Genomic DNA, 22,885 nt, shown 5'->3' with positions numbered 1-22,885 from the left:
AGTACTTTTGAGTGCTAGATAATGTTTTGGAACCGAAGCCGTACTTAGTCAAATGACCCCCTGGAGTGGGGAAAGAGAGGGGATTGCAACTCTCGATTTTTTCCCCTTGTCCCCATGATTTTTGTACGGCGTTGCGGAATAATGGATTAAAAGCAGTATAGCAATAGTATGACACAGATGCCGTACATGGTCAAATGACCAAATTTACCCCCGGTAACTCTCGGAAATTAAATAAAAATTCCGACTTGGTGGACCCACATTTTTGTACGGCACTGAGCGGTTTCTTATTATTTTAAATGGATCTATCGATGGTTAAGAATGCCGTACAAAAATATATGACCAAAATTTACCGAGTCTACCTGTACTTTTCAATTCTCATCTGCACTCAGTTGGACAGCTTACAAGTGACGGCATAGTGATGAATCTTATTATTTTTTGCTCTTCTTTCGTTCTAGATATGACCCCTGGTGGTTCATTTCACCCATATTTTTTTCATATGCGGGCTTGTAGTCTATTATGATTTCGGGCATTATTTTAGTATTAATTAGAGACTAGCACTTATTTTTATTTACTAAACCGAACCATAAGGATTTATGCTCTATTTATGTATGGTCCATCTATGTACGGTCGTATTTTCTTTAGAGTAAACTTTGAGGCATTGAATTCGTCTTAATTGCGAAAGCGATTTAACATCAAATCCAGGATTGAACCGAGATCAAAATCTTAATGTTATTCAAAGTTATAACTATCCTTCAACTAAACTTTCCCTTTAGTTCGATCCTAGCATAATTAAATAGATTGAAGAGAATATTTGTTTGGAATTCCCAGGGAAAACGGAAACGTGGCCGTCCAAAGCTGGCTTGACTTTAGACTGTTATCGCAGAGACGGAGTCGATTGGAAATTGCTGGATCGAAATCCAACGTGCTACCCAAATCGGGATGCATAGCAGAGTACTGTCGACGCCCTTAGCACCAGCTATGGGCCTTAATATGATATTACAAGTATTGTTAAATAGGAAGGGAGTAAAACTCGTCAGCTCATAGCTTGATCCTACGACTCCTGTCACTTTCGGCCTATGTATTGACTTTCGAAGCTAACGTGATTCATTGAGACAAATATGGTTGCATGAGCTTTTAGAAAACCTCTTATTGTTTTAAACAACAATATACGTAGTGACATCGCGATTGTTTGAGAAATTTGGGAGTAAAATAACAACAAACATCTCCAAAAAAGGGCATTCTATACAATTAAGGATTTAACTAAAAAGTTTCGCGTCTTTCTAATAATACCAATAAAATTTTACTTTTAAGGATATTCAATAAAAATATCGATATCTATAAGAAAATAGCTTAATAATTATATCTGAATAAGGTTTCATTAAGTATTTCGTTATAATTTTAGCTCCTATATTCTCCTTATTTATTCTCCTTATTTGATTCTCAGTGTAATAAAATCGAAAGTGGACTGAAAAGTGAAAACAAACTCGCGGTAAATAGCCGCTAATTAGTAATTTTTAACATTGTTCTATTAAGATACTATTTGTGTGATTATAAAATCTAAGTGCTGAAATAATTATATTTTAACATTGATTGATTGCCGACGACGAGGTCGTGATTTCCGCGCCCGAAAGTAAATTTCGTAAAAATGGGAAAATCGTAATATCAAATGATTTTCTTAATTACTAAACATATTAATTAAAAAGTTAATTTGCCCTCTTCTCAAAGTTAATACCTATGTTTTGTACATTTTGAGGGAAAAACTTGTCATTAATTAAATATTTATTTTATGTTGAAAGATTGGGACCCCAACAGTACAATAAAAAAGTCGTGTGGCACTCGGGGACTGCCGCGGTAAAGCTATTGCATGCTATGCCTTCAAGCCACACCTCCGCGCCCGTCGGAGTGGGGAGCGTGAGGTTTTTTCGTTACGGAATTTCTGGATTCGGTCCCCGCGCTCAAGGCCCGCGATAGAAGCTATGCAATAGCTTAAAAACTAAGCTTAAAATCTATGAATATCTGTAACAATAACCACCTAAGTAAACATAATCATTTAAAATGGCAATATTTGATGAAATTCTTCTATTGGGCATATTTTAAAGTTCTTCATACACCTACCTACTTATTACTCCATTTAAAAATTATGAATACATTAAGTGTTATCCTTATAATCCAATGGAATGAAAAGAGCTTGTATGATTATTATTAAAAATGGTGTATTTATCATTGTTTAAAATGCACTCATCAAATATAAATAAAAAGACCATTACTGCATGAAAATTCAACATTTCTTTGAAAGTTGAGTTAGAAGCAACTGCAATATTACATCACTCCGATGAACTGGTCTTGTATAACAACAATGGTGTTCCATATTTCATTTATCACATAAAAGTAAATGCATGTAAATTATTATTTATACATTACCAAAATTAATATAATCTGTCACATTTGTATAAAAACCAAATTAATTTAAAATAATCAGTTTCACAAGAGATTTGTTTGATTATGCATTTTTAACCTTGGATTGTTGATAACCTTATGATAATTATTTTTGAATTCTTGAAACAATGGAGTCTCACTTAATTAATTTTAATTAAGCTAATATATAAACATATTAAATAAATATTTATTCTGTCATGTAAAGGGGAATAATAAAAAAACACTCACCTCCTCAATTTCCTTATGAAACTTTATAGGTCTCATCAAGTAGAACTGTATTGCAAAATATATGAAGTTTATGATCACAAATGCACTGTTCCAGAGCACAGCATCCAAGTAGCATTCGATGCTCCAAGCCCAGAGGCCAGAGAACGCGCACCCGAGGATCAGCGACACACGCAACCATATCAGTCCCGTCGGAGTGTGGGGCGCGAGAAACGATAACAAAAAAAATACGTTCGACACTTGAAAAAATATATGATTTATCGGCCTCCACCGCGGGCAGTGGTTCAGGTACAAATCCCACATCGAGGGCCGCTCCTGTATCGTCACATTCACGAAGTCGCTAGTCTCGGGCGCTTTCGACGTCTCGATCAGCCCCATGTCCGAAACCGTCGTGGAAGCGACGTCACTGTCCGTGCTCGTCAACTCTGTGGTAACATTCTGCAGGCCAGTTATCATTCCAATCGCTAAGGCACTGAGAAATAACATAATCCCACCGAACACAAACCTCCGGGTCCAATCCACACATCGATATTTTCTCGAAGACGTATTGCATTTGCGCGCTATTTTATCTCACTTTTACACTGCTGTTTTAATTTTTTTTAGATTCATGAAGGTATGTAGAAAATGCAAGATTTATTTTTTCATTCAAAAATAAATAAACTGCAACTAACACTTTTTTTACAGCACTGTACCGATAACGAAAATTATTGTTTTAGTTTAACTCGCACTTATAAAAATATTTCGACTAGTAAATCGTTTGAAATTTAAAATACTTAATTATTTTAAAAATAAATAAGGATTATATCGAGCAGCAAACAATCAAAACCTAAAGAATGACAAATGACAACTGGATAGTGATTATTAAGCTGAACTCTGAAGTGTGAAGTGAACAACAGACTACAAGACATCTGACAGCAGAACTTCGTAAGATAATTCGCCAATTATATACATCAATATAGCATTTTATTACGAGATAATATTAACATGCGTTGATTCAAAGATATTTTAATTGCTAGTAAGTTGAGGCTCAAATATATCATCAAAAATATTGGTACCAAAGTTCTTCATTTTGTCTGTGGACGGTTAGTGTCAAGATGACATTTAATTTTCGAATGACATTTTACAAAAAAATAGAATTATTGATATTGACAATTGACATCTTCGATTTCAAGTTTCGATAATGGTTGTATTTGGCGGCTATTTTTACAAATTTCTTAAAATAAAAACAAATCATTCATGTGTTAGCAGTTAAACGTTATGACAATGTCTTGCGATATGTTATTGCATCCTGAACTCATGAGCAATGAACAATTAATATATATAATTCAACAGGTATCTATTCGTTCACTGTGTTCGTTCAAAATTATATAAAAGTACAGTGGTTTGTGATTTATTATTTTTGTTTTTAGAGACATTTAAGAGTGCCAAATATTCTATCGATGCAGAGGCATGATCTCCTGGCTTTGTTTCATCAATTTTGTGTGCCCTATGGGCAAAGGAAATACAAGGATTCTGGGAGAGGCAAAGTTTTAAATAAAAACAGAAATACAAGTCCGGAACCGACCACTAAACTTAATTTGCCAAATAACGCACATGTAAATATAGAGAGCACACAAATTCATTTAAAATACACAATTCAGAATGACAGATTGAGACCTCCACCGGACTTGCTATCAGGACACATAAATAAAAAAATGAAAGTGGAAACAAAACCAGTAATCAATGAATCTGATAAATTTAAGAGAAAAATTCCTATTGATCCTGTAAGTATTTTATATGTATACATTTTTATTTTATCAAAATATTCTTGTGGTTTTTGCAATCCTTACTTCTTTGCCCTTGCTCCTTATCTATACTAATATTATAAAGCTGAAGAGTTTGTTTGTTTGTTTGAACACGATAATCTCAGGAATTACTGGTCGGATTTGAAAAATTATTTCTGTGTTAGATAGTCAATTTATTAAGGATGGCTATAGGCTATATATCATTACACTAAGACCAACAGGACCACACAGGTGAAACCGCAAAGTGCAGCTAGTGTTTTATAAATGCGAATATTATTTGATTTTCTTCCTTTCATGTCACAACAATGCAATTTTATGATATGATTTTTGTGTCCCGAAATGGTCTCGAAACTAGAGAATGATTAATGCTAGTTTTTTTCCAAGGCAAATAGGCTTCATGTTATATTCCAATGAGAACTTTTTTTGACCACAAGTGCAAAACCTCCCTCGGGTAACATTATAAGCTAGTAACATTATAATAGTTTTAAATATTTGACAATAACACAAATTTTGACTTAAAATGCTGTATTCTATCTCTGGTTTAGACTAACAAACTAACTTGATCTAGCAGGACAAAAACTTACTTGCCCTTCAAAGAAAAGTTTAATAAAAAATCAAATGTGCATTGAACTAAAATCCTGAAAATTTTTTTTTGCTATTAATTAAAGCAGACATTCTTTAACATTATCTTCTCAAACATTTTGTAATCTACTTGAGATTTGCTGTTTTTAAAAATATTTGCCACCAAAAATTTATAAAATAATATGTGAATTTTTATTAAAATTTGAAAAACTAAGTGCAGGTCCACACTGCGAGCCTAGCGCGGTTGCGACGGCGGGCGCGAAATATCAAACGTATGAAACGCGCCTTTGCGTCCACATTGAAATGACTATGTGCAGGTCCACACTGCGAGCCTAGCGCGGTTGCGACGGCGGGCGCGAAATATCAAACGTATGAAACGCGCCTTTGCGTCCACATTGAAATGACTATGGCGGAAGCCTAGTGCGACGGTAATGAGCGAGCCAGCGCGCGTAGTTTTCAAACTCTCCTATCCGCGCGTTCTGGCCACACTACGGGCCTAGTCAGCAAGCGACCCAATGCGCGGACGGCGGGGGTATCAAACCAGTTCGGTCTTGTCGCTCGACTTCTTATATTATATCCTTTATTGTTTTTCGTAAAATAGCGGTAAATACTTAATTGTTTAAGTGAAACTTCTTTATTTATAAGTGCGATTCAATCTAAAACACTTATATACACCACAGTAATTTTGTAGGGTATAATCTCAATTCTTCATATAAGATTCACCCGTTATTCCTCTGTTTTATTTATTTCGTGTACAACTTCTATAATGATCTCATCTCAAAATCGGACTGTCCAGTAAAAATAGCAAATCGTCCAAAGTTTGCAACACCCGAAAAACGTCGAACCGCTACTTGAGCTCGCGCGTCGGTGTGGCCACCGCGAGCGCCCGCTCGTCGCGCCCGCCTAGGCCGCCGCCACCGCGCATTCAGTGTGGACGCACACTTATTGTTTTTCGTAAAATAGCGGTAAATACTTAATTGTTGAAGTGAAACTTCTTTATTTATAAGTGCGATTCAATCTAAAACACTTATATATACACCACAGTAATTTTGTAGGGTATAATCTCAATTCTTCATATAAGATTCACCCGTTATTCCTCTGTTTTATTTATTTCGTGTACAACTTCTATAATGATCTCATCTCAAAATCGGACTGTCCAGTAAAAATAGCAAATCGTCCAAAGTTTGCAACACCCGAAAAACGTCGAACCGCTACTTGAGCTCGCGCGTCGGTGTGGCCACCGCGAGCGCCCGCTCGTCGCGCCCGCCTAGGCCGCCGCCACCGCGCATTCAGTGTGGACGCACACTAAAGCAGTTACTTTCCTGTAGTACCTATATAACGCTAACTGTGATAACTGTGAATAAAACCATATGTAACTTTTATACTTCTGGTTCATAAGCTATAAGACTGTTGTGTGTTTTTGAACTGAAACTTTCTTAGGCACGTTGAGTTAATTTTTTAAGGTTGCCTCATGGCAATACTGTCACATCATGGAGAAAGGTGATGATTTTGGTATGTTTGAATTTTGCCAAAGAAGTTTCACTTCAGACATGTGTGCTCGGCACACACACACATTTTTTACGTGTGATTGTGTGTGTGTATCCATCCATTCGAAAATTGAAACTATCACATAATTATATTGGTAAAGGTACATACATGGAAATTTATTTTTATTAAAATTAACATAGGAATTGTTTTCAAAATTGTTAAAAACTACAAAAATTAGTGAAATAAAAGTGTTTCCAAATATAAAATTTAATATTTTATTATGTTTTGTTTTCAGGCAACATTTGTCACAGATTGTCCACCAATCAAGAGGGAAAGGAAACCAATAACATGGCCGTAGTTTTTATAAATAAGTTTACATTTAATGGACTGACATTGCATTTTGAATGTTTATAAATGTGTGTGATAATCTTGGATTTAAGTAATTATTGTGAAACAAACCATGTAAATAGAAAATATTTGTAATGTATTGATGTGAGGGAAAAATAAAATCTTTTCTCAAAGCCTGGTGTACTAAATCAATAAATTAATGGATAAGATAATGGACATGCAAGTATAGCTAGAGGTATGTAGTTATATAATTTATACTTTGTATTGTTACCACTTACCAACATAGCTCACCGGATTAGCAAGCTGAAGTGGCAGTGGGCCGGTCATATGTGCCGCAGAACGGACAACCGCTGGGGCACACATGTCTTAGAGTGGAGACCGCGACTCGGCAAACGTAGCGTAGGACGCCCTGCTACAAGGTGGAGTGACGACAACCGCAGGGTTGCTGGGCATAACTGGCGGCAACGAGCGAATGACTGGGCGTGGCGTGTCATGACTGAAGCCTATGTCCAGCAGTGGACAAATGCATGCCGCTAATGATGATGATGATGATTGTTACTACTTGACGGAACTGCATTTTATAGTAAAGAAACACACAATTCACTAGTTCCACTTTATTTAGAATTTTATTACAAACAACATGGGTAGTTTATTATAATAAGAATCTAAATTAAAACTTAAAAGTGCAACTAGTGAATTATTTGTTTCTTTATTGTACTGTATGTAGTTATATTCATTTTATTAATCTTTGTGTTTCCTTATTTGCTTCACTGTAGCATATTGTTGCCTGTATGAAAGATGGGTAATTTTCAACTATTTCAAGCAGATCATATGTTATGTTGGATTTGTATTATACGTGGTTTATATAATATAGATCAGTCAGAATCGACATTGAAAATCGAGAATTTAACAATAATTCCAAAAGTTTTCAAACTTCGGTCAAGTGAATGGTACATTGGGACGACAATAAATCTCATTTTGCAACCTTGTCCGCAGTCCGGAACATTGTTAAAATTGCAATTAAATTATTTTTTTGCTGTATGGTCGTGAAAAAAATTCCAAAAGTTCTGCAAACTTGGGGAAGTTTTCGATATAATATTTCATATCACGTATTAAATTTGCAATCAATCTAAGTGTACGGAACATTGTTAAAATTGAAATTAAATTATTTTTTGCTGTATGGTCGTGCAAAAAAATTCCAAAAGTTCTGCAAACTTAACACAGATATCGGAAATATATACCGAACGGTTGTATAAATTTGCAACCTTTTTGTTGACCGGAACATGTTTATTTATAATTATTTTTAATTCGTGGTCATTTTTTCGAGTAAGGTGGTCTCGGAATAATTACAAAAGTTTTGGAACTTGGTTGCAAACTTCGAAAACATCTATTCTGGTGCATTTACAAATTTGCAACCTCATTCAGTTTAATAAAAAAAAAAAAAATTAATATTCAATATTAAAAGATGTTCCGTACACTGAGATTGGTTGCAAATTTAATACGTGATATGAAATATTATATCGAAAACTTCCCCAAGTTTGCAGAACTTTTGGAATTTTTTTCAGGACCATACAGCAAAAAATAATTTAATTGCAGTTCCGGACTGCGGACAAGGTTGCAAAATGGGATTTATTGTCGTCCCAATGTACCATTCACTTGACCGAAGTTTGAAAACTTTTGGAATTATTGTGAATTGAATGTCTAGACTGACTGGAGTAATATGCGTATTGCAATATGCGAATTATTCCTTAAATTTAAATTACTGTAAAATCTATTCATCTCTGCATTTATGTTGGTAATGCTCAACCAAACAAAAACATAACTAGTGTCAGGGGCTTGTCAATCTTTTCAAAAGCAAGACTGAAATCTCTGATATTTTATCGAAAGTAGGTAATTTATAATATCATTGATTGAAACAACTTATAATTAACATGGATCCAATGCCGCGTAGTGTGAAATCAGTCAAAAGTCGTCTCGATACAATAAAACAGAGCGAAGAAGCAATAAAGCATAATGTATCAAAGGTCCATTCACATTTTCTGGTGCCATCTGATAAATTGGACAAAGTAACGCGACGAGTTATAGCACCATACGCTCAAATTGAAAGAAAAGATGTTAAAGAGGAAGCGAAACCAGGAACGTATTTGGATATAAATAGATTCACTGTTTTCTTAGAGGATACGGTCGATTTGGACTCACTGTTGTATGAAACAGCGAATGTTTTGAAGGCTATTACGAATAGTTCCGGTTAGTCCATTATTTTTTTAATTCAATGTAAATTACGTTCCTAAATCCTGCGTAAGAGGCAAATGATAATAAGATCGAAATTTAACGTTAATAGCTTGCTAATGTTATACATGCTCCAGAATTGCCAATACCATAGTCAGGTAATTGCCTGATTTGTGTAGGCGAGCGAGCGAGATGTAATCTGTTTTATTTGAGAGAATGAAAGAGCGCGGATTATAAACGGCCGTTACCGTTTTAAAACATCATTGATCCCTTTCCATTGCGCTTAATTCTATTTCAAAGACTATACATTTATCTCGCGTAATTTCATAGGGAAAACATAGGTATAAAATATTACCTACAGTATGATATTTTACTTCTAGGTGTGTTTGTGTATATCGTTGACACGATTAAAAATGAAATAGTTCTCATGACTCAAAACACGAAGAATCCTGAACGACATGAAGTCAATATACCAATTGGTTAGTTCACTAATTTTGCGTAAATGTTTTTTATATTTTTGCGGGTGAATATAAATTTTGTTGAACACTATTATTTTGTTTATTTCAAGTGCAATCAAGTTCCTATTGCCATAAACATACCAAAATACTTTAATTGTCACCTTATTCCGTATACCTACCGTCTTTTTTCCAAATTTCGAACCAACCACACGAGCTTTAATATAGTTATATTTCATATCCAGTAAATACCCTCAAATTTGAACTACATTTTTCTATTATAACGCATCCTTAACAGAGGAGGGTAAAATAGCATCAGCCCACGTGGCCTATACCAAGGAATATTTGGTGATAGACGATGTGCAACGCGACAGGCGCTTTGCTGAAGGCCTCAAGTGGATAGACGCGAAGGTTGCACTGTGCATGCCTGTGATTAAACCCGATGGTGATTGCTATGCGGTACTGGAGTTGTATAGGACTACCAGTGAGCCGTATGACCATGTAAGGGCTTTTAGCTTTACAGAGCTTTCGTAATAAGGTGTTCATCTACATGTTCTTCTAAGTAGTTGTGTTGTATACATCATTTATCGAGGATGGCGTATTACGTTATTACTAATAGCAATAGAATTTGAGCATCAATTAAAAATATTGCAAATCGGGAAAAAATTGTAAATTAGGTAACAGAAAAATTGCCCGCCAGAACCTAAGTTATTTCGCAGTTCGCGCGTTGCTATAGAACTATTTCTGCGATATGCCTATCCTTATTTGAATCGTATAGCTGATAGCATTATGAGCAGATGAAGTTGCCTGTATCAGTTAGGAACTAAACAGACAATCTGTCCGCCAGAACGTAATTTACACAGTAGTGAGTGTGGCCTGCTGGGCCGGTGCAGCTGTCCACCAGGCGCAGGTTCGGATCACGCTGCAACGGACTGCGCACCTCAATAACGAACTTCGCGCTTTGCTGCAGAACTATTTCTGCGATCTGGCGTCTATTGATACTATGCTGACGGATATGCTTGTAAGAAATGTTGTTCTTATATTATTTTAAACTATTACTTGTTTTTTCTGGCACATTCGCAAACAGGAACTTATAAGTTCTTCGATAATCTTTTTTACCTAGTTTTCGTAGGTAGTTTAGCAAGTGATATTTGTATTTTTAGTCATAGAAGCTCTAAAATTTATGGGAAAAATAAAAACTGCAGCTCTTACCCAGAAGACATGCTCAGTTCTGTACAGATATTATCTTTACCTGTCAAAAGCCTCGTTCATTTTACAGGCTGTGATAAAATCATTCATCGGTGCAATGAGGAGCAGTTTCTACATAATCGACAGGGATCACATCGGTGAACATTTGCAAGCTGACATGTGGGATGATGGCTGGAGTTCGGAGAAATCCACAATGCCGAGAAAGAAAGTAAAAGTGAAGTAAGCCAATATCTTCCTAACATTATAAACGCGAAAGTCGGTAAGAATGAATGGATGTTGTCTTTCACGCGAAAACAACTGAACGGATTTTGATGATGCTTAATATGCAACTTGTAGAGACCGAACTGCATAAATATGCGTAAATATTTAACTCTCTTTGAAGAGAAACTTCTTAAGGCGCGTTGATAGGAAAATTTCAAGGTCGATTCATATCAATACCGCCACGTCATGGAATAAGGCGACGATTTTGGTATTTTTGAATCTTGCCAAATAAGTTTCTCGTCTGACACGTGTGCTCGGCATACACGTTCTTTTTTGTCCTCTTTTTCTCAACTTTAAGAAGATAATATACCTTTTGTACTTCCCTAACCTCTTTTATGAACTTATATTTTCATAAATAAAGTAGTACCATATAGGGACAAATTATCTCGACGACGCGGTTGGCGCAGTGGTAAAGTAACTGCCTACTGAGCCGACGGTCCCGGGTTCGATCCCCGGTCAGGGCAAATATTTGTGTGATGAACTAAATTATTTGTTCTTGGGTCTGGGTGTTATCTATATATGTATTTATTAAATATTATATTTATCGTCGCCTAGTACCCACAATACAAGCCTTAATTATTGAGCTTACTGTGGGACTAGGTCGATTTGTGTAATAATGTCCTATAATATTTATTATTTATTTATTAAGGCGTTACAAAACCCATGAAATTCCAGTCTGACACAAGAACAAACGTCAGCCGGTCTAGTAGCGCGTACAGGCCAATCTCTAAATATCCGCGACGCTTATCGCGACCCGAGATTCCATAAAGAGATCGATCCCACCACGGGCACTGTGGTTAGATCCTGTCTCGTGTCCCCTATCATGGATAAGGACAAGGTTATTGGTGAGGTTTTTGATGATATTGTCATGATTTGAGGTATTACCACAGAATACATAATAGTAACTAAACGCTACAGAACGGACACTCTCCGCCTCCCGCCAAAATTAAACACTTACCTCACCCCGCACGATCAAGCTATAAATGGTGTACGGTGCAACCGCACAGAGTGCAAAATCATCATTTTTGTATATCACAGCATTTTCATTTACATACTTATAGCGTTAGTTCACATTAAAATGTCGCGAGCCGCGTACGTATGTAACTCATTACAGCATAGCAATAAAATCATATTATTTAGCAGCTTAGTTTCATTAGTAGCAGCAGCATCCCAGGTGTACGAACCATAGTCCGTACATCTTTATGGTCCTTCGAGCTTAACCGTAAGCAGGACCCATTCGCGTGTGATAAATCATAACTCGTGTAGTGGGAACTGCCACGTAAGTTCCAGCAGCAGCGGTGAGTCCACAGCTTTTTAGTTTTTACTTATACTATCTATCGAAGCGAAGTAGCATTTTCATCATGGAAGATCTAGTAGCTAGCCAAAACATGATCATCGAAGCGATAGAAAAGCTCCAAATCAATTTTAAAAAAGACGGTGTCGAACGCAAGACCCCGGCTCATATTAATAAGCGATTAAGTGTGTTAGATTCTTACTGGCAAGAATTTCAATGCAATCATATTAAAATATGTGAATATGATGATAAATCGCATGAATATTTTAGCAATAACATTTATAAGCGAACGGCCGATTTTTATTATGAAACCCGTTCTTACATTATGCGGCACTTGCCAGCGGAAAGCAAGGAAAGCCCTATAACACCTGCAACACCTGGCTTATTGTCTCAGCCGGGAACAAGCAAGCAGCAACAGGATTTAAATCCTCAGCCATCATTTAAATCGCAAGCTACATCGAGCAAACTTGATGAATTATTCCATAAACAAGTATTGATGTTGAAAAAATATGCACTAAGTGGAAATTCGAGGATGCCCTTCAGCAGTTAAATTCCCGATGGAGCGTTATTGACTCCCTTCATTGGGAAATCGACAGCATTTTGGACGGGGAAGACGTTGAATATGAGAATTCTTTCACTCGCCACGAAAGCATTTTCAACAACCTTAAAGAAGCAATAAACACAAAGCTCTGGTCAGTCTCTCACAGAGAAAATATCACACCGAAAGTTGACATTCCGATTTTCAATGGAAACTATCAGCAATGGGTATCTTTTAAAAATCTATTCAACGAAGCTGTTCATCTTAATCCTTCCTTATCAAATTCACAAAAAATGCAGTATCTGAAAAGTAAGATCAAAGGCGAGGCAGAACGCCTCATACAGCATTTATCTATAAGCTCACAAAATTATACTTCCTGTTGGGAAATATTAAATCACAGGTACGAGAATAAAAAGCTTATTTTTACATCTCATATTAATATTATTTTAGGCCTACCCAACATGCAGCAGCAATCGCTCACACAAATTAAAAACATGCACGACGCGACAAAGGAATGCCTGAATGCCATCAAAAACCTTGGTGTTGATACAAGCACGTGGGACCCGATGATCGTTCATATCTTAGCGCTTAAATTAGATACCGACACTCATAACGATTACATCGAGTCATTGAAAAATCCTAGAGAGCTACCAACACTGCAAGAATTTCTAAGTTTCCTCGAGATGAAATTTACTGCATTAGAATCATCTAAGCGCAAGCAAGATCCACCTAAAACATTCCAGCACCCTCAAAAACCAACACAAGCAGCATATCCTAAAGCATTCCAGAAATCGCATTTATTTAAATCATTCGCTAGCAACTATAATAATTCATCGCAAAACGGAAAAGGTATCAATTACACAACGCAAAATTGTCCAATATGCAACAATAATCTACAAGGACGATATCCGACGATATCGAGATCCGCATTTTTCTACAAGGACGATACGCAACGAATATTGACAACATTAATCAAATTGACTTAAAGTAATTTTATTATTTTGGATTTGTGATTATCGTTTTTCGTAGAAAATGGTTAGATATTGTGCTGTTTACGGATGTATGTCATCAGAAAAACGCGAATTTTTTTACGCTAGTCACAAATGTGCCAACCATAAAGCATTAACACACACATTTGCAGTCTCTACAGTGTGACTGTCAAAACGATAATTTTGTATGGAGTGTCCGGGGTGTGGTATTACCTGGTAACCTGTTGCTTCTATCTGATTAATGTCCTAAAATGATTGAATGTTGGAACGAAGTTCCTTATCGCGCGGTATGCTAGAAGTAGAAGAGCGTCACGAAAAATCCTCACAACACTGTATAAGCATTCATTCACTTATTTGATTTATCATTTATTTAAATATTGTTAATTTATTTAATACGTATATCTTATAATACTTATTTCAAAACGAAAAGAGCTTCGTAAATTCGTATGTCTGTGTCGTAGCCAATAGCCATTTTTATATGTATATGTAGCGCTGTAGAGCCAGAAACTAGGTACAGATAACACGACTCGACAAAAAAATTTTCGTTCTTTGTCCTAAAGTTTATACTATTATTTTCCAGTTAGTTATGCACAAAAACGAAAAGAAAATACCTTTTTTCGGTATAAAGTTTGCTTTTGTGATAGTTATAATAATAATACAAATTTTTCAATTTTTTCATAAATTTTAATTTTTTAAAAAGACCGCGTGGTGAGAGTGGGATATTAACGTTTACACTGTGCCGCTAGATGGCACCCGAGTGATAAACAACCAATTTGTATTATTTACAAGCCCAGAATAACTTAAAATGTCGTCACGAAAGTGCAAATACGATGCTAATGCATTTTGTTTTATATGTGGTCAATTTATTAAAGTTCGAGACGTGAAATATGAACTAAAGACATCTCACGTTCTCTGTGAAGCCTATGAAGCATATTTTGACTGTCCTGTACGGAATCAAGATAAGCCATGGGCTCCACATGTTGCTTGTAGATATTGTAAAAGGTGTTTGGAAGGTAAGGCAAATTCCAATTACAAATATTAAGGCCATGGGCTGCAGGATGTCATTAAAAGTACATATGCTGCATGCTCATTTGGATAAATTTAAAAACAATATGGGAGCCTATTCCGAAGAGCAAGGAGAACGTTTCCATCAGGACATCATGAATTTTGAACAACGCTATCAAGGCCAATACAATGAAAACATGATGGGCGACTATATTTGGGGTTTATTGAGAGAAAGTAGCTATGAATATAAAAGAAAAAGCAAAAGTGTGCACTTTTAAGTTATTTTCCACTTTTCTGTAAGCTAATTTGATAGTAAAACTTAATAAAAATAATAAACATTTTTATTTCAATAGTTTTATTTTCAATCAAAAATTAAAATCCGAGATTTTTTAAAATTTCCTTCAATCAGTCTTCTAAGCACAAAAGCAAAGTTTTTCATGCCATATATTTTTTTTCCGTCTAATTACGACCTAAACTACGAAATTTAATGCTTTGCAATCAAAGTCAAATTTCATGGTGACCCGTTGTAATTTAACCATTTTAATATCATGCTGGTAATAAATAGCCTAGCTAATTATTAGTCCTTCAAAACCAAATCCCAAGTAAAATTAATGTTCCTAGTCATTACATAAATCCCTTTATCTCCAGGCGTCGTCCAACTGACGAACAAAACAAACGCCCACCCGTTCAATAGTGATGATGAGCAGATATTCAACGTGTTTGTGAACTATTGCTCGCTCATTGTGCACTTCTATAATATGCAAATACGGAAAGTTTATCATGTATGTGCATTTTTTGATAATAGTTGCGTATTTCATAGATAAGTTTTCGAAAAAGTATAGAATTTAATTGGCTAAAGGTTCATTGTATCTGTATAAAAAGCTAACCATATGATTTACTTTTTCGGATATACACTACCAAACTATAATAAGCCAGTAAAACTGACTTTTACTTGTTAAAGTTACTAATAAAGTACTAAAATAATTTTTACAGAACAACGATTTTCAAAAAATTAAATAGCCCTAATGATCCCCAATATCCAAAACAAATTTTCCATTTTTAAATAACTCCTTTTTCAGGAGAATCTTAATGAAGTCTACTCAAATCTAATGAGCATGCATCTATTACCCTGTAGACATGACTTGGAAGAACTAATGGAAACCAATGGAGTTGTCCTTCCTCCTAATAATTTCAGAAGGTATATTTAACATTACTTTTTTTGATAATTGTCTCTTGTAGTGATCAAAATGTCTTATTTAAATATGTGTTTTGCGCATTTGCATTATACTTGTTTTTACAATGTCGTCTGATAACATCACACTCATCATTTACATTACAGTAGCTAAACTTACTAAAGTACTTGCTGGGCATCTAGAATATTTGTGATGATACATCCTATAAACTGAAAATCCTTTCTTAAACTCTAAAATTTTCAGAAATGTATAAAGAAAAAAAGAATCGAACCCAAAAAAAATTCGACATAGAAGAATTGATTATAACTTAAAATTTCGCGGGTATAGGTTGTACGTTGATATCTGCCAGTTTTCCGTACACATATAGATTTAAAAGCCCCAAATCTTCGCAGCTTCGACTACCACATAAGTGACGGCTCCAAAGAGGACATGGCCGGTCTGGTCTGCTACATGTTTGTGGAAACATTCGCAGATAGAAACTTCGAGAGACACCAACTCGCTGACTTTGCACTTACCGTACTGCAGTGCTATCGACACAATCCGTACCACAACGCGGATCATGCGTTTCTGTTTACGCATACTATGTACTTGATACTCGTTAATAATACGGGTTATTTTGATTTTGTTGAGGTGAGTGTTTGTAAAAAAAAATAAGTAAGAAAATCGTTTATTCTTGTACCTTATAAACGCACCAAACCAATATACGCAATACACTAATTTAAAAACGCACCACACTAACTTATAAATGAAACGCACTAACTTACAATCGCGCTACATTAACTTACAAATACACCAAACTAACACATTTACGCAATACAGTAATTTACAAACACATCACACTAACTTACGTATAGTTTTTAGAAGTTTTGTCTGTTTGTCTGCATGTAGGGGGGGCCTATGTCTGGGCTAAACTCAAAAAGTACTGCATGGATTTACTTCAAGTTTTGCATGAACATTACTAACAGGTCGGGTCAACATATCCTACTACATATAGAATAATCTTAGATTATGGATTGGTCTCCGCGCGCGCGCTACGACTAGATACCGCCGGCGTACTTGGAAAATGCGGCAACTAATAGTACGCCGAATTCGGCGTACCCGAACCAGTCGTGTCACAAGCATTGTGTGGAGAGGGCGAACTGATAGTTTATAAAGATTTTGAACAAAATCTGAAGTAAAATGCCTATTTGTGTCATAAAACTATTTAAAAATAATACAACAAAAAACAAGAAAGACACTGGGATCACGTACCATCACTAAGTATCGTATTAATCGAAATTTCTCCTTTACTTCGAAAATATTTTCTACGAAAATACGACGCCTGAATGGCGTCGTATTTTCGTAGAAAATATTTTCGATAATATAATAAACCACTTTTGGCGCTCTTTTTTTCTCGTTTGGTTTTGTCACGATAAAAGTGGTTTATCGCAGATAAAACCAAAACTAAAAGTAATTACACAAAATGCTCTGACAAATATCTTGCAAATGTTTTAATATAATTGTTTATGAAAAAAAAAATCATAATAAGTATTACCATGTCAAGTAGAAAACGTAAAAGTGTGAAAATTAGAGCTAACTTGGTGATTTTTTTTATCGAGTCAATTTTAATATTTTATGTTTTTGATTGAACAGAATCGTTGAACATATCATCTAGTTTGATATATATTTTATTTTTTAGATTTGGTCTTGAATATTACACGTATCATCTAAAAGAAGATTGGTAATTTTGCTTTATACGCACCCTTAATCTAAGATAATAATATTATAAATGCGAAAGTTTGTGAGGACGGATGGATGGATGTTTGTAACTCTTCCACGGATATACTACTGAACTGATTTCAATGAAATTTAGTACGTTGGTAGCTAAAGACCCATAATAAGACATAGGCTACTTTTTATCCTGGAAATCCCACAAGAACGGGAACTTTGTGAGTTTTTCTATGAAAACGAGGGCGGAAATTTAGTTTGCTATATATCATTGCGCTAAGCTGAGCAATGCGGGTAAAACGATGTGATAGATTATCATATAGCGGTGATTGAATGCCTGCCGCCTGGCCATTGAAATATAATGTTGTAAGTTTAAGTATTAAATATAGATTAAAATGTAGTGTAAATTGTATAAGAAAGATGTATTTATAATAGTAGGGGAGCCCAGGATGCTAAATGTGGATTTACTCGAGCGTCACGGGAACTTATTAGAATTGGTAGATTAGACCATAGCGAGAAAAAAAGGTCCTATAATGTTTTCACTTTTAGCGGTGGGGAAGGGTTTTTTGATTTTTTTTAATTTAAGAATAAAAAAAATTGACTTGGAAATACTCAAGCGCGTTAGATATTGATATTTTGCATGCTCCAGGACGTCACTGAAAAAAAGTATACGTTAATCTGACGATTTAAGTGGCGATTTAATCGCTATGAAGAAAGGGTAAAAAATTAAAGTAATATTATTCGAGCGCGTCAGATTAATATATGGGGGGGTTAATTACAATATAAGAAGTCCCCATTTCGCTTATCTGACGATTCGAGCTCAACCTTAGGGAATTATGGATTATTCAAATTTTCCAGCGGGTCCCCTGAGCGCACCCACCAACCATAACTGCTCATATTGACTAGAGGTACTAATGAATAGCTAAGGTACCGTCCCTTATAGTAATCTGACGCGCTCGAGTAAATCCCAAAATCCCCTCTTGGCCTCCCCTACTATAAAAAAGGAACATCTGGCAACAAACAAAAAAGTGTTTTTTTTTTTCTGGAATGAAAAATAAATAAAAAATAAATACGTGACATCGTTTGACGCAGACGGCAGCGCTAATGCTGGCCGGGCTATGCCACGACCTGGACCACCCCGGGCTGAACAACAACTACCTGCAAATATCGAAACATCCCCTCGCACGCATGTACAGAACTTCCACGTTAGAGCACCACCATTTCTTTCTAGCTAAGAAGATTATTGAGGTGAGACTATTTTAATTGTTTTTGGTTAAGTATACAGTATTGTGTATAGTACTATATTATACTAGCTGTGCCGCGCCGTTTCACCCGCATTGCTCCGCTCCTGTTGGTCTTAGCGTGATGATATATAGCCTATAGCCTATAGCCTTCCTCGATAAATAGGCTATCTAACACTGAAATAATTTTTCAAATCGGATCAGTAGTTCCCGAGATTAGCGCGTTCAAACAAACAAACAAAAAACTCTTCAGCTTTATAATAGTAGTATAGATGTGGTTATACAAGGTGATCGACGTTATAACATTTTTGTGCGAAATTTAAGTACTTAGTAGACAAAATATTCTCTAAAAAAATAGTCAAGTAAGTATCTAAACATAACGCACTCGCGGATTTTACCCTGACGCTCATTTTCGTAGTTAATTTCTTTTTGAGAACGAAAATGCATCAAAAGTAATCTAACTAATCTATTTTTGCAAATTATTTACTGGAAATATATATTTTATTGTTTTATAACTCATTAACTCATTTATTCTGATACCAACAGGATAAAAATCTACTGGCGAAGCTCTCGATTACGGACAGGACGCGGATTATGACTGAATTGAAATACAACATTTTATGCACCGATTTGGCTATTTACTTCCAAGTAGGTATACTATCTGTGTATTATTATTATACCACATATATTTTCTATATCTTTGAAAAATAATAACTAATTTTTTGCAATTTCGGTAGGTATTTTGACAAATTGTCTTTAAAGTATGTATGTATTTAGATTTATGTTTTCTAGTTTGTTAACACAATATATATAATTATAATATTAACGGTTTCACTAATTATTTATTATTGTAAAAAATAAATATAACAAGAAAACTTTGTTTCAAACGAATTTGCAGTTACGCGCGCAACTAACGCCCTTATTAGCTGAGAGAGCTTTCGACTGGACCAATAACTCTCATAGACGAATGCTAAAGGTATTCTATTTATTATTATCTAAACATATTCATGTAAATTCGGAAAATAGAGGAAGTATTTATTAAGATTTCTATACTTAGTCATTTTTTTTTTAAATTTTTGCAATATTTTTAATACTGGGAATTCTTTTTACTACTTAAAGTATATCACCCAAAAATTTAATCATACAACTAAATACATAAAAATAAAATATAATATTATGTGCTATAATTTAAAACTTATTGTTTCTTTAATATTCAGGGTATATTAATGACAACAAGCGATCTGTCTGGATCATGCAAGCCTTTTGGTGTAGCGAAGGCGATCGCTGAGGCGGTGTATGCGGAATTTTATGCTCAGGTACAGTTTATGATTCGAAAAAATATGAAATATTCGGTATTATATATTCTTAAGGAGCTACAATTTACTACATATAGATTTTATTTCCTTACTCTTATATAAATAACTAGCTTACCGCCCGCGGTTTCGCCCGCTTTGTCTAAAACCTAATATGTAAATTATTTACTAAAACCTTCCTCTTGAATCACTCTATCTATTAAAAAAAACCGCATCAAAATCCTTTGCGTAGTTTTAAAGATGGAAATAGGGACAGAGAAAGCGACTTTGTTTTATACTATATAGTGATTTATTATCTGTGGAAATAGGATAATATGATAGAATAGGAAATATTGGAATTGATTGCATAAAAAACATGTTTTCCCTAAATGTTTATTTACAATCCATAAATATAACAAAAAATACATCTATCCAGGGTGACAAAGAGCGGTCCATGGGCTACACTCCCCTCAGCATGATGGACCGGCGTCGCCGCGCCAACCAGCCCGCGGAACAGATCCAGTTCCTCTCCGTGGTGGTCATACCCTGCCTCATGATGCTGCAGAACGTCTTCCCCAACACCAGCGTGCTGTTGGACAACTGCAGGTCAATGTTAAGAGATTGTATGATATTATAACCTGGACTACAAAGAGCGGTCCATGGGCTATAAAAAGCGGTTCATGGGCTACAAAGAGCGGTCCATGGGCTACAAAGAGCGGTCCATGGGCTACAAAGAGCGGTCCATGGGCTACAAAGAGCGTCTTCCCCAACACCAGCGTGCTGTTGGACAACTGCAGGTCAATGTTAAGAGATTGTATGATATTATAACCTGGACTACAAAGAGCGGTCCATGGGCTATAAATAGCCGTCCATGGGCTACAAAGAGCGGTCCATGGGCTACAAAGAGCGGTCCATGGGCTACAAAGAGCGGTCCATGGGCTACAAAGAGCGTCTTCCCCAACACCAGCGTGCTGTTGGACAACTGCAGGTCAATGTTAAGAGATTGTATGATATTATAACCTGGACTACAAAGAGCGGTCCATGGGCTATAAATAGCCGTCCATGGGCTACAAAGAGCGGTCCATGGGCTACAAAGAGCGGTCCATGGGCTACAAAGAGCGGTCCATGGGCTACAAAGAGCGTCTTCCCCAACACCAGCGTGCTGTTGGACAACTGCAGGTTGATGTTGAAAGTGATTTTCTGTTAAAGGGTTCTTGAAATGTGAAGGTACTGGGGTCTGTGAGAAAAAAACAAAAAGTTGCGTCTATGGTTTTTATTTTTATTTTACGAATGAGATTTTGGATGTTGCTATATCATATCTCTACTAATAATATTATAAAGCTGAAGAGTTTGTTTGTTGGAACGCGCTAATCTCGGGAACTACTGGTCCGATTTGAAAAATTCTTTCGGTGTTAGATAGCCCATTCATCGAGGAAAGCTATAGGCTATAATATATCATCACGCTAAAACCAGAAGAAGACCCAGCTAGTGTTAAATGAGATGAAAGGTGGAAATGTTGTGTGTGTGTGAGTTTTTTAAATTGTTTTAGAAAGTAAAAAGCTGCCATATCTATTTTCATATTTTTGTCTGTGATTTCTATCCCTATTTACCACTTTCAGCTAAACCCTATATAAGTATACTATTGACTATTGTAATTTTTTAATCTGTCATCAAAACGCGCGCCATATTAAATGAGACTTATAAAGGTTTCAGAAATAAAAATAAGTTTTAGAATGTATGAAAGCACTAAGTACTTTAAATTTTTACTGATTAAATTCAATTTATAAAGTTTTAATACAATAATTTATTTTACAGAAAAACTCAAGAGGCGTGGCATGAAGAAATTGAAATTCGCGGTCAAAAACTTTGGCGCCAAGAAGATTCGGTTCCTAAACCTGGTCGAGGACATTTCCAGATCAAGACTGAGAGTAGCAGTAATTAGTTGCTTATCTAAACTGTTTATGTTTTACTAAATAAATTAATTAACTTTGTGAAACATTTGTTTTATTTCATCTAAGAAGAAGCCTATGTTTTATTCTGGGTCTTTAGCTACCTTTATACCAAATTTCATTGTAATTGGTTCAGTAATTTTTACGTCAAACAATAACAAACATCCATCCATTTTTACAAACTTTCGCGTTTATAATATTAGCAGGATTAAAGCTATTATTTTCTGCTATAACAATTTATGGGAATGCGAAAGGCTGGACTAAATTAAAAAAGATAAACATCCATAATATTAGTTAACTACATTTTGCTTGAAATTTATAAACTCGAATTTTAATGCCCTGGTATCCACTATTTGAGTCACGAGTCGGACTCTAAAGCGCGTCACACACGGTGAAGATACTATAATATTTTATCTTAAGATACTGTTATATTTTATATCACAGTATCTTAACGCATCCGGTATCAGCGTTCGGACCATCATTTTTCTGTTTGTCATTGCGTACTAAGACTCCTGTAGAACCGCCATCCTGTTACAAATGACCCGGGTCATTTGTAACAGGATGGCGGTTCTACAGGAGTCTTAGTACGCAATGACAAACAGAAAAATGATGGTCCGAACGCTGATACCGGATGCGTTAAGATACTGTGATATAAAATAT

The 22,885-nt window shown here is 35.5% G+C and overlaps 3 protein-coding genes across 4 annotated transcripts in view; 2 read left to right on the top strand and 1 right to left on the bottom strand.

Annotated features, from left to right (window-relative positions):
* The window catches only part of bves (popeye domain cAMP effector bves), a 51,052-nt gene extending 47,523 nt beyond the window's left edge, over window positions 1-3,529 (bottom strand). For both annotated transcript variants that reach the window (XM_089703304.1, XM_089703305.1), the window contains exon 1: window positions 2,665-3,529. In XM_089703304.1, coding sequence (XP_089559430.1) covers window positions 2,665-3,147 — 483 coding nt within the window. In that variant the 5' untranslated portion in view covers window positions 3,148-3,529. The remainder of the gene's footprint in view (window positions 1-2,664) is intronic.
* Window positions 3,530-3,827: 298 nt separating this feature from the next.
* On the top strand, window positions 3,828-7,036 carry LOC149482650 (tRNA-splicing ligase complex subunit ASW-like). Its single transcript, XM_089703358.1, has 3 exons — window positions 3,828-3,993; window positions 4,071-4,424; window positions 6,811-7,036. The coding sequence occupies exons 1-3, from the start codon at window positions 3,919-3,921 to the stop codon at window positions 6,871-6,873; spliced, it is 492 nt and encodes a 163-aa protein (XP_089559484.1). The 5' UTR covers window positions 3,828-3,918; the 3' UTR covers window positions 6,874-7,036.
* A 1,644-nt stretch (window positions 7,037-8,680) lies between these two features.
* On the top strand, window positions 8,681-22,272 carry LOC149482649 (cAMP and cAMP-inhibited cGMP 3',5'-cyclic phosphodiesterase 10A-like). Its single transcript, XM_089703466.1, has 15 exons — window positions 8,681-9,110; window positions 9,473-9,571; window positions 9,846-10,048; window positions 10,395-10,568; window positions 10,827-10,975; window positions 11,693-11,862; window positions 15,492-15,625; window positions 15,923-16,041; window positions 16,429-16,666; window positions 18,836-18,991; window positions 19,531-19,632; window positions 19,883-19,960; window positions 20,202-20,300; window positions 20,713-20,882; window positions 22,092-22,272. The coding sequence occupies exons 1-15, from the start codon at window positions 8,795-8,797 to the stop codon at window positions 22,216-22,218; spliced, it is 2,334 nt and encodes a 777-aa protein (XP_089559592.1). The 5' UTR covers window positions 8,681-8,794; the 3' UTR covers window positions 22,219-22,272.
* Window positions 22,273-22,885: the final 613 nt, after the last annotated feature.

Source organism: Colias philodice, chromosome 14, assembly GCF_061535455.1.
Source record: "Colias philodice isolate Cphi_HAF_F1 chromosome 14, ilColPhil1 Martin Lab GWU primary, whole genome shotgun sequence".
NCBI lineage: Eukaryota > Metazoa > Arthropoda > Insecta > Lepidoptera > Pieridae > Colias > Colias philodice.
Note: the sequence above shows the minus strand (reverse complement) of the source record. Positions and strands in the feature narration are given on the sequence as shown.

Coding starts and splice junctions, on each gene's coding strand:
- LOC149482650 (XM_089703358.1), top strand. CDS start 3,919: ATGACAATGTCTTGCGATATGTTATTGCATCCTGAACTCATGAGCAAT. Junction 3,994..4,070: donor TAATATATATAATTCAACAG/GTATCTATTCGT, acceptor TTTTGTTTTTAG/AGACATTTAAGAGTGCCAAA. Junction 4,425..6,810: donor GAAAAATTCCTATTGATCCT/GTAAGTATTTTA, acceptor TTTTGTTTTCAG/GCAACATTTGTCACAGATTG.
- LOC149482649 (XM_089703466.1), top strand. CDS start 8,795: ATGGATCCAATGCCGCGTAGTGTGAAATCAGTCAAAAGTCGTCTCGAT. Junction 10,569..10,826: donor CTATGCTGACGGATATGCTT/GTAAGAAATGTT, acceptor TTCATTTTACAG/GCTGTGATAAAATCATTCAT. Junction 20,883..22,091: donor GTGCTGTTGGACAACTGCAG/GTCAATGTTAAG, acceptor TTTATTTTACAG/AAAAACTCAAGAGGCGTGGC.